This window comes from Salvelinus alpinus, chromosome 34 (assembly GCF_045679555.1).
Source record: "Salvelinus alpinus chromosome 34, SLU_Salpinus.1, whole genome shotgun sequence".
Lineage (NCBI taxonomy): Eukaryota > Metazoa > Chordata > Actinopteri > Salmoniformes > Salmonidae > Salvelinus > Salvelinus alpinus.
The window spans coordinates 19,704,122-19,716,047 of record NC_092119.1 but is presented as its reverse complement, the minus strand read 5'-3'; the positions used below and the strand labels follow the sequence as shown (position 1 = coordinate 19,716,047).

At 43.8% G+C, this 11,926-nt stretch overlaps 1 protein-coding gene across 7 annotated transcripts in view; it reads right to left on the bottom strand.

Moving 5' to 3' along the window:
* LOC139563686 (E3 ubiquitin-protein ligase HECTD1-like) overlaps window positions 1-11,926 on the bottom strand; it is a 40,062-nt gene that overhangs the window by 5,704 nt on the left and 22,432 nt on the right. For 2 of the 7 annotated variants that reach the window (XM_071382541.1, XM_071382540.1), the window contains exons 20-31: window positions 9,086-9,220; window positions 8,820-8,959; window positions 8,373-8,696; window positions 8,082-8,248; window positions 7,647-7,823; window positions 3,425-4,249; window positions 2,371-2,592; window positions 1,947-2,125; window positions 1,517-1,673; window positions 1,136-1,358; window positions 944-998; window positions 66-248 (exon numbers count right to left, since the gene is read on the bottom strand). In XM_071382541.1, coding sequence (XP_071238642.1) covers window positions 66-248; window positions 944-998; window positions 1,136-1,358; window positions 1,517-1,673; window positions 1,947-2,125; window positions 2,371-2,592; window positions 3,425-4,249; window positions 7,647-7,823; window positions 8,082-8,248; window positions 8,373-8,696; window positions 8,820-8,959; window positions 9,086-9,220 — 2,787 coding nt within the window. The remainder of the gene's footprint in view (window positions 1-65; window positions 249-943; window positions 999-1,135; window positions 1,359-1,516; window positions 1,674-1,946; window positions 2,126-2,370; window positions 2,593-3,424; window positions 4,250-7,646; window positions 7,824-8,081; window positions 8,249-8,372; window positions 8,697-8,819; window positions 8,960-9,085; window positions 9,221-11,926) is intronic. The other 5 variants (XM_071382543.1, XM_071382544.1, XM_071382545.1 and 2 more) reach the window with 5 other exon arrangements.

The following is an 11,926-nucleotide window of genomic DNA, read 5'->3' as shown; positions in this document are numbered from 1 at the left end:
AAACAGAGAAGGGAAAATAAATAGATACATAGACAGATAAGCAACATCTTGATGCCGGTCTATACCTTGTATGCAGCTATGAGCTGAGAACAATTTCTGTTTTTCCTAATACTTTTATTAGTGCCGGTTAATTTCCAGTGGCGCAGGAAAGAGGAGTCTGCATTCTTCTGCATGTAGGTTATCAAGTCATTCTTTGGTAATTCATCAGTGCCAAGGTATTGCTCCACATGCTCTACAGACCAGCAACCCTACAACAGGAAGAACCAAATGTTGGTCTTTCCTGATTGTAAAGTCTCAAGGAAAATAGACATGCATTACAGTAGGTTGGTTTAACCACTAAAAAGAGACCCGTGCAGTTACTCTAGGTACATTATAACTAATAGCGTTTTAAGTCACAGTATCCTTGCTGCTTTAAAGGTTAGTGAGATAGGTCTGTCTTAGTCTCGAAAACCCAACCCTAGGCAACAATGACTAGGGTCCGGTTTCAATAACAGACTTTTTTGGCAACTTTGATGAGAAAAAAAAAAAAGTGTCCTTGTTCCGGAGTGGGTCCTCTTCAGATAGACAACTCTCCCAACAAATCACGATGCAGACATTCCAGAATGTTGCAATTGGAAACCAAAGTTCAGGCAAAATCTTTGCAGTGGTTTATTGAAGATAGCCACTTGCGAAATGCACTCACTAAAAATAACCTCAGTGATCTCAATCTTGCCAGCTACTGTTTAGTATTTTATTCAAGCGGATAAGGTAGTGATGTGGGAAGGGACGTAGTTCCTCTACGCCATAAAGAGTCACTGTTGCCTAGGTCGGGTTTTCGAGACTAGGTCTGTTTAATTATCCAGGAGGAGCATTTCGCTACACATTGAAAACAGCCACAAAAAATTCACAGATTTAAAAAATGGGCAGGAGAAAGACGGTGGGAGGTGTGAAACTTGTTAATTACCATTTTTCTGCCTTCCTTCTCTTTGTCCGAATCCTTCAATTCTCTGTACATTATCCTGCAAAACAAAGTAAAAATGGAGATCTGCCATTAATTCCAGCTACTTTCAGTTTAGGTTTCATCATAGCGTCAAGTTAGAATCCTGGGGAAAAACTAAACACCCAAATAAACTAGCATCCTGCCAGGCAGACTTACGTGTATGTGGGTTCCCAGATCCGGCGTAGTTTATCTGATTTGATGCTCCCGTTGCAGGAGACCTGTAGAAGCTTCTGGACATAGTAAAAGATAGTACCCTTGTAGTTGGAGAGGGGTAGTTCAACTTCTCGGGTGGTTCCAAGCCCTGCCACTTTGAGGATGAGAGCGAGGTGGGGGGAGGGGGCACACTCAACCTCCTCCTGGACTTCAGAGCGAGGTGTACCTGCAAGGACAAGGAAAAATATGAGGAAAGAGCTCACCACTATGCCCTAGGGTGCAATTTAAGTAGGTGTGAAAGACTTGCCATTTGTCTAGTAATCATGTACAATCCAAGTCCATCCACAGATGGATATTGAACTGAACTGTGTCGTGTTTGTGTACCTGGGGGAGGGATCTCCAGGTCAGTGGTCTGCTGGACATTGGTCCGGCCTGGCCTGGGGTCAAACGCCGGGACTAAAGCAGAGAACTGCCGTTTGAGGACAAAGTCATCGTCCCAGGTTCTACGCCGACCCCCTTTGGTTTCATACTCTTCCTCTTCCTGATAAAACAGGACATGAACAGCCCTTAGTTCTCTGGGAGTGGCAGGCAAGGTATTACACACAACACAAACAACATGCAACACAGATCGACATTTACAGGAGAAACAAAACTTTCATAAAAACAAGGTCACATACATTTAGTCACACACGTCACATTCGAAATTGACAAGAACTTAAACAGGGAGGTTTTCAGGCAATTCTTTTTTTACGAGGGTGCAAGCATGCAATCGACAAGTACACTTTATATGAATAGAAACTGCAACAGATTTTACCCTATTAAAATGAATGTGGAAACCAAGGTTTACCCTGGACCGTACCAAAACTTCCTCATACTCTTGGTCTTCCTGATTGTCATCCTCGTTCTCATCATCATCATCATCAGGCTCAGGTAGATCCTCCTCATCATCTAACTCAGCCAATAGCGTGTTAGCACGACAGCTGTCCAGGAAGTCTGCAGGGAGAGGTGGTGAAATCTCACTAGAAACAACTCTGATCATAATGCACTTCATATAGAGTCAGAAAGCACTAGCCAAATGTACGAGGAGGACACTGATGAGTCAAGAAGTGTGAAATGACAAGATGGAAGTTAGGCAGTAGAAACACGTATGTGTTAAATGATGAAGAAGCAGAGGAGTAGTGGAGGAGGATAGGAGAGATGTATAATATAGGAATAATAGTAAGTCTAGTATAGCCTACCATAAAGGGAAAACTCAGCATCCTGACCAGTGTCGCTCTCACTAGACGTAGAGGTCAGGCTGGTCGTCAGAGTGTTACTGAGCAACTGGCCAACCGACAAACCTGTGGTTGCCGTGGCTACATTATTGCTGCTGGTTACTATGGATGTGGACATTGTAACAGATGAGGTGGTACCAGTGGTGGTGAGGTTAGGAAAGCTCTGTGCACCCATGAGAGGAGAAGCTGCAAACAAAAACCCAAAATGCGATTAGTTCCCAAACAGAAAAAGAAGCAGGTATTATTTTGACTGGTTCCAGTTAAAACTGAATGCTGGTTGCTCTTCTACCACTACACATGCTTGTCACATTCAAGCCTCAGTCAGCACCTTCTGACCACTGGAAGTCATGTTTTGAGTTTTTTTTTAAACTGCGCATCTTACTTTTGAAGGTTAACATTAGAAAATAATGCACTGATCACCGCTCGCTTTACACAAGGATGACGCAAAAATGTAATTAGAACATGTCAGTAATACTCTGTCAGCAATGCAATAATATGATTTATTGGTGAGGCATTTGATTCTCCTTGGTTTATTGAAATAGCCTAATATTAGAGAAAAAAAGAAAAAGAAAAAAACTGCAGCACAAAAGCAGGAACACCATTCAGATATGTGAAGTCAGTAATTCTTCTTCTTGGCTAGATGAGTGTCTGTCCTGTTCCTTCCCTTTGTGTGGTGATCAAGAGTCGGATTAGCAATCATATCAATATTCAACACAATCTACAATTTTTACATTGCCAGAACAAATTTTGTTGACTACTACTCTAGGTTAATGTAAAAATGTGATAACTTATTACTGTACAAGCTAAAGCTAAACTCTATGAAGCTAAACTCTAAACCAAAGCTACAAGGCTCCTTCTACAAGTCATGCCAATAATGTCGAGTGAGCTGGCAGGACAGTGGTCCCTTTATATGCACTGAAGGCTGAGGAGGACTGAAGGCTGAGGAGGACTGAAGGTTGAGGAGGACTGAAGGCTGCATGTATCCCTGGCCTGCAGACAGTAGAGGCTGAATACTCACTGGCAGCGCTCATGACGTTTCGTCCCAGTGTGTTGGTGTTGTTGTCGCTGCTGCTGCGGCTCAGGTTCATGTTGTTGGTGGCATTGGTGCGGGACATGTTAGGAGCTCGCCGCACAAACGACTCCATGAGGCTAGCCTCTCGTGACGACAGGTTTGGCACGCTGGCGCTGGAGCTCATGGGAGCGCCGGCCGCCAGCAGAGAGCTGACGGACAGACGGGCGCTGGCCACGGAACATAGAGGCCTCTGGGAAGCAGCCTCCTTACTGGAGGACTCAGACACGGAGCTGACGTCAGGCGAGCTGACGCTGACTAGTCCCATGGAGATGGCCGTGGCTTCTGCCGCTGCTTGCCTGTCCGCGCCCGCTTTCCGCTCGCCACCCTCCTCCGCGGTTATCGTGCTGGAGGCGGATCCGGCCTCGGCGGAGGACAGCACCACAATGGGTTCTTGGCCCTCTGCCCCAGGGATGCCACCACCAGCCCCTAGTACCCCTCCCTGCTCCAGCAGGCTATCAGCCCGACGCTCTAACTTGGTGGAGCTGAGACTGATATCACTGCTGCTGGCCACGCTACACACCGAGCTGCTACTGCCCTTCCGGCTGGAGGAGCTGGCCCCTGCAGCCGAGGAGGAGCCGCCCTTGTCCGGACAGTTATTTTTCACCAGGCTGCTCCAGGACTGCGCTGTGCCTGAAACAGTGGATGAGACAGGTTTGGGTGACGGCGCAGACTCAGGGTCGTACCCTGGCGCAAGCTTGAGGTCAAATTTTCCTTCAGCACCCATACGATAAGAGTTTGAGCCACCAGCATCCCAGGTGACATCAATCCAGCCTGGAAAAGGATATGAATGTAGTGAGACCCAGCAGAGAGCAAGTCAAGACAGCAGTTCTGCTCAACACTGGACCAGATAACCATGTTTGTGACATTGTTTACAGGTGGGCTGAATACAGATTCAGACTAGATCCATTACTCACCGTCAGTAGACCATTCTATACAGCTATACTGAAGCTGATAGTCAGTATGTTAGCATTGTGCTGAATAGTAAAACCAATAGCAAGTCAAATTGAGATACTGGATGTCCTGATGAAACTGTATGGTCTAGTACTCTGGTCCAGGTGAAGCAGTCAGATAGAAATCATGAGTTACAGAAAATGACAAAGCAAGGTAGAATTTAGCAAATGCAAAGCTGAAAGCCACTTGAGAAAAAGGAACTGAATAATATCGTTGTCAATGTAAATATAATAAAATTGCAATGGAGCCCATTCAGAGCCTGCAAATTGTGACATCAACATGCACTCAGCTGATTGATGGAGACAATTAGTCAAAAAGTATTTAAAAACACACTGGAAACATGGCTGCCCAGAGATTTAACAGATAGCGACGGAGGAAATGATTGTACAAGTATGAAAAGGTTACCTGGTAAGTTGGGGGAGAGGGGGAGGGTTGCACTTCAAAATATCAAACTAATAACAAAAAGGGTATAATGGTAGTGACAGTTTGCAAGTTTAGTCAAATACGTAAATGATAATGGGATCGGTTTTAATACTTTTGGCATACAGAGATAGACATGTAATCCTTTACACGCCCCTTGTATAATAAAAAATAAAATGTTAAAAATAAGTAAAATAATGCGGTAGGAGAGCAATAGGAGGATGAGCGTCACGTAATGCAGTCTAGTCACACAGCAGTAGCACTGACTCAGATCAACAACTACGCTGCTCTGTAGTCAGCCTCTACAGTTAGTGCATTTCAAGGTAATTATTTATCCTTCATTAACATAAAGCATGGCCTTATTTGCCAATGGGGACAAAGAGGAAGTAGGCCTATAGTGTGAGGTCAGAAGCAGTAGTTTAACTAATAGGCCTATAGTGTGAGGCCTAGAGGTCGACCGATTAATTCAGCATGGCCGACTAGAAGTTCTCATAACAATCGGTAACCAGCATTTTCGACGCCGATTACATTGCACTCCACGAGGAGACTGCGTGGCAGGCTGACCACCTGTTACGCGAGTGCAGCAAGGTAAGTTGCTAGCTACCATTAAACGTATCTCATAAAAAACATTTTAACAATCACTAGTCAACTACACATGGTTGATGATATTACTAGTTTACCTAGCTTGTCCTGCGTTGCATATAATCAATGCGGTGCCTGTTAATTTATCATTGAATCACAGCCTACTTCGCCAAACGGGTGATGATTTAACAAGCTCATTCGCAAAAAAAAAGCACATTCGTTGCACCAATGTGTACCTAACCATAAACATCAACGCCTTTGTTTAAAATCAATACACAAGTATATATTTTTAAACCTGCGTATTTAGTTAATATTGCCTGCTAACATGCATTTCTTTTAAACTAGTGAAATTGTGTCACTTCTCTTGCGTTCTGTACAAGCAGAGTCAGGGTATATGCAGCGGTTTGGGCCACCTGGCTCGTTGTGAACTGTGTGAAGACCATTTCTTCCTAACAAACACCGTAATTCATTTGCCAGAATTTTACATAATTATGAAGTAACAGCAATATTTAGACTTAGGCTTGCCGCCGTTCGATAAAATACGGAACGGTTCCGTATTTCACTGAAAGAATAAACGTTTTATTTTCGAAATGATAGTTTCCGGATTTGACCATATTAATGACCTAAGGCTCATATTTCTGTGTGTTTATTATATTATAATTAAGTCTATGATTTGATATAGCAATCTGACTGAGCGGTGGTAGGCAGCAGCAGGCTCGTAAGCATTCATTCAAACAGCACTTTCCAGCGTTTGCCAGCAGTTCTTCTCTGTGCTTCAAGCATTGCGCTGTTTATGACTTCAAGCCTATCAACTCCCAAGATTAGGCTGGCAATACTATAGTGCCTATAAGAACATCCAACAGTCAAAGGTATATGAAATACAAATGGTAGAGAGAGAAATAGTCCTATAATTCCTATAATAACTACAACCTAAAAAACTTCTTAACTGGGAATATTGAAGACTTATGTTAAAAGGAACCACCAGCGTTCATATGTTCTGGGCAAGGAACTTAAACATGAGCTTTTTTACATGGCACATATTGCACTTCTGTTTCATTATTTATTTGAGACTAAATTGATTTTATTTATGCATTATATTAAGTTAAAATAAAAAAAAGTGCTCATTCAGTATTGTTGTAATTGTCATCATTTATAAAAAAATAAAAAAATAAATATTTTTAAATTATTAAAAATAATACAAATTTAAACAATTACATTTAAAAAAAAATTGCGGTATCAGCTTTTTTTTGGTCTTCCAATAATCGGTATCGGTGTTGAAAAATCATAATCTGTCGACCTCTAGGGAGGTCAGAAGCATTAGGTTAAGTAATAGGCCTATAGTGTGAGGTCAGAAGCAGTAGGTTAAGTAATAGGCCTGTAGTGTGAGGTCAGAAGCAGTAGGTTAAGTAATAGGCCTATAGTGTGAGGTCAGAAGCAGTAGGTTAAGTAATAGGCCTATAGTGTGAGGTCAGAAGCAGTAGGTTAAGTAATAGGCCTGTAGTGTGAGGTCAGAAGCAGTAGGTTAAGTAATAGGCCTATAGTGTGAGGTCAGAAGCAGAGGAGAAAGCCTTCAGTTGGAAAACCAGGAACAAAGGCTGGACCGTTTAGAAATGTTGAGTAGCGTCACCCACAAACTACCTGTACAATGTCTGATACAGACATTGTTTTTCAAGTTACTAATAATGTTATGAAAGGACAATGAACAACTGCTGGTTGATATTTCCTGGCTGCCCCCACAGTATTTAACATACAAAAGTGAGACTTTCTAAGAGCGTTAGTAATAGGTGCTTTGGGTTAAGATGCACTAAAGGCTCCTCAAATTATATAAATGCACTTGATGTTCACAATTTGTTTTGTGGTTGGTCTACCATATTTATCAATGACTCCCTTGTCACTAGTTTTTGCACATCTTATGTTCAATCGTCATAGTTACTTAGCCCGATGTCTCTGAACTACTATTATAACACTGCCCCCGTGATGATGATGATGGGGTGACGTATGGGATTATTCTGGGATAAAGCTCAGCATTAGGTCCTGCTTTAGCAGTTTAAACATGCATCATCATGTCAGCCGACTAAGTCCCGCAGAACATATCTTAACAAACACTTTATCATATAAAACAAAAGCTTTCTATGCAAGCCGTGTGTGTGTCTTCAGTTCCACACAGAGGGATGTTTTATTAGATGGTGGGGCTCAGGATGTACTAGTGTCTTACCGTTATGGGCCTCCCCCGTCACCGTACCCTCTCCTGCTGGGTTGCCATCCTGGTCTCTCCACTTCCAGTCGATGCCCCGCACCACGCGCGCCCCGGGCACTATGTACTTCATCACCTGGGAGCGGAACAGACGCCTCTGCCTGCGCAGGTTGGCCTCCGCTTCCTTCACTGCTTTACCTGTAGAAGGTAGAAGGAGGTTGGTCAGATTGCTTTGCATCATTCAAATCTAATGAATAATGATTCATAAACATACTCCAACTAGTGTCTCAGTAAAAAGAGTGCTCCTCGCACATACCTTACTAAAATACTTATGCATTTTGACTGTTTCTTGGCAGCAGTGGTATGAGCTTAGACCCCCAAAGAGCAAGCAGAAGTGGCACGGACAAATCCCCCAGAGAGAAGAAACCTCAAGAGAACCCAGGAGCAGACTCTTACCTAGCTGGTCCTCACACACACCACTGACGGTGCCGTAGATCTCCAGGCCTGACAGAGACAGGTAGTGGGTCTGCCCGCTGGCATTCTTCCCCATCTGCTTGATGCGGATGTGTCTCCAGCCCTGTTTCTCCTCTTTGGACGGGTCCAGAGGCCAAGTGGCTGTGGACCTTCACAACAGGACAGGACACAAACTCACTGTCAGAATCAGACTTATAGGTTTTGGATCCTGAGTTCTTCCTGACCATAGGCTCCTGGATATGGGCCCTTCTGACTGGGACAAGGCTTACTTACCCCGGCTCGTTGAGGCTGCAGTCCTCCACGTGGTTGTAGAGACTCATCCAGGTTTGGCCGTCTTTGGACACCTGGAACACCCAGTTCCTGAGGGCGGAGCGGCCGTAGCCACGGGCGTGGCGCAGGGTGTAGGCAGAGGGGATGACCCACAGGCCCAGGTCGATGGCAAACCAGGCGTTCTTATCATCGTTGGTGTGGCAGTTGAGGGCAGAGCTGTCCCGACTCAGGATGTCCTCCAGTCGGCCATATGGGAGGTTACGACCCTCAGAGGAGGTCACTACCACCAGGCCGTAAGCTGCTGGGTTCACCCACTCATAGGCAGTCCTGGAGACAGAGGAAACACACAAGATTAATACAAGGTTATTTTCTAAATACTTTCTTGTATTGTATAATAAGCATTTAGCTGATCATCAGGTCTTAACACAACGACGATGGGAGGAGACGTACTTTGCATTGGTACCAATCCAGTAGACTATTCCGTTCTCGTCAAAGTCATGCTGGTGTCTGAATGTGAAGGTCTGTCCCTCTCTTAGCTTCCTGACGAAGATGAAGGAGGATCTATCAAAGTCATACCACTGCTTGGCCACCTGGGGGAGAGAAAAGAGATTACTCTGAGACCGCGTGAGTGTTTGCTCAAACTGATCCCCTCAAATATGCTGAATGGACAGATTGTGAGAGAAGATGAAACATGGTTAAGGAAAAGGGGGTGGTACCATCTTGAGGAGGTACTGCTCCAGAGACTCCACGGTGGCCAGGGGCTCCATCTTCAGCATACGCCCTGTACGGTCGATCAGCGCCGTCTCCCCAGGCGCACGCTCCAGACGGAAACGCAACCTCCTCGTTAGGATCTAACACACACACACACACACACAGGAAGGACGAATGATGGCATTTGACCTTTGACTGTTTGAGTACTTGCAGGAGTACTTGCATTCCTCATGAAGTTGGTTGAGAGAATGCCAAGAGTGTGCAAAGCTGTCATCAAAGCAAAGGGTGGCTACTTTGAAGAATCCATAGTATAAAATACATTTTGATTTGTTTAACCCTTTTTTGGTTACTATATGATTCCATGTGTGTTATTTCATAGTTTTGATGTCTTCACTATTATTCTACAATGTAGAAAATAGTAAAAATAAAGAAAACCCCTTGAATGAGTAGGTGTGTCCAAACTTGATATACCGATATATATATAATAAATAAAGGGCCATTTAAGATTCATTTATTGAAACCGTAATATCAACTGGTTATATATTGTGGAACACAAACTTAAAAAAGGTAGTAACTCCAGCAGTGGCGCTTGCTTGTAGAAGCCTATAGCTCTGCTATGGCATAGCATTGTTTTGTTTATTTAGCAGACAAAACACTAATTTCCCGAGCCCTTATCACTGTCAAGACACCTATTTTATAGTAAAAATAACCATGATGTAATAAAACAGAATAAAATAGAACAGAATGTGAATCGCATCTCGCGTCTAGAACAGCTATTCTCAAAGAGATCATTTGAAACAGAGCTCAATTTGGCAAGTTGAACTACATTTTTCAGAGTTACAAACCAAACTATGTCTTCTGTTACAATTTAGTTTATTATACCTGTTCCTTGTTATTTTCTAAAAGGATTAACAATTCTACATTGAACACCGCATGGATTTGAATTATGGCCAAAACAACTGGTTAGCTTAATGATTCTGATGAAAATACACCGTCTTCATCAAACTAATGTTTTTGCAGATGTTCAGTGTAGAGCCTGTCTATGTTGGGGGGGTTATAGCCTAGGCTAACCAATTCTAAATGCCACTAGCAGTTTAAAAAGTAGGGTTGTCACTACTGTTAGTTGCCAAAGTCATAAACCCTGCCCGTTTCTACAAAATTGTATTTTAACTGTAACCTTAAATTAAGATTGAAAAGCGTATTTTTGTTTTCATAATTGTTTTTAAATTTTGACTGTGGCACCGCAAAGTAGCCTAAGCGGAAAAGTACGCATTTATTCCAAAACTGCATGTCATTGCTGGAACACATATTTCCCTACTTCAGTCAACCGTTCCATTTAGAATTTGTGATAAAACTGTCGTCATTTGGCAAGGAATGTAGCTTGTGTATCCAATCAGTTAGATACGTTTTTATAGGCATTTATTTCTGTAAGCACACACGTGTAGAGGGAGCGATCAGAACTTAATTGAGTGAGACACAGAAGGAAAAGGGAATTTAAAGAACATAACTGTGTGATGCTTGGCTTGGTTTGTTTGTTGTTGTTGTGTCCCGCAAATGCACAAATGAACACGAGAGTCAAAAGAAAATAGTTTCACAGTACAGTGCATTCGGAAAGTATTCAAACCCCTTCCCTTTTTCCAGGGGGGAAAGAGAACCTTCCAGAAGGACAACCATCTCTGCAGCACTCCACCAATCAGGCCTTTATGGTAGAGTGGCCAGACTGAAGACACTCCTCAGTAAAAAGGCACATGACAGCCCGCTTGGAGTTTGCCAAAAGGCACCTAAAGAAACATGATTCTCTGGTGTGATGAAACCAAGATTGAACGCTTCATCCTGAATGCCAAGCATCATGGCTGGAAGAAACATTGCACCATCCCTACGGTGAAGCATGGTGGTGGCAGCATCATGCTGTGGGGATGTTTTTCAGCGACAGAGACGGAGCCTAGTCAGGTCCGAGGCAAAGATGAACGGAGCAAAGTACAGAGAGATCCTTGATGAAAACCTGCTCCAGAGCGCTGGGGACCTCAGACTGGGGCGAAGATTCACTTTCCAACAGGACAACGACCCTAAGCACACAGCCAAGACAACACAGGAGTGGCTTCAGGACAAATCTCTGAATGTCCTTGAGTGGCCCAGCCAGAGCCCGGACTTGAACACAATCGAACATCTCTGGAGAGACCCAAAATTGCTGTGCCGCAACGCTCCCCATCCAACCTGACAGAGCTTGAGAGGATCCACAGAGAACGGGAGAAACCCTCCAAATACAGGTGTGCCAAGCTTGTAGCGTGATACCCAAGAAGACTCGATGCTGTAATCGAGAGTCTGTGTTTGAGTCCCACAGTCTCAAGAACCAGGATGGGGACGTGGTGTGCCCGTACCTGCGGCAGTATATCTGCCCTCTCTGCGGGGCCACCGGGGCCCAAGCCCACACCAAGCGCTTCTGTCCCCGGGTGGAAACCACCTACAGGTCGGTCTATGTCAAGTGATAGAAGCGCTAGCTCTGGTCCAGGCCGTTACTGCGCTACCCTCTAGACCTACTAACATAGTCAACTTGTTGTTGCGAGATGGGTGGGACCAGAGCTAGAGAAGCGCTGAAGAGACTGCTGTTGTGTTGGCGACTTCCTTTAGCGTCTCTAACACACTGGATGCGGACAGTTGTAAGAGGATTTACGAGTGGATATTTAGCTTAGAAGTCGTTTGGAACAGGCTGACTAGTTTGTAGACTATGTAATAGCCTGTTAGTCGTGTGATTTGTTTTATTTATTGCCTTTACTTTTTCTCGTGTGTTTTCAACTTTGTTTCACTTATTTCTATTTGTTTATAACGTGTGGTTTTTCATTATTTGC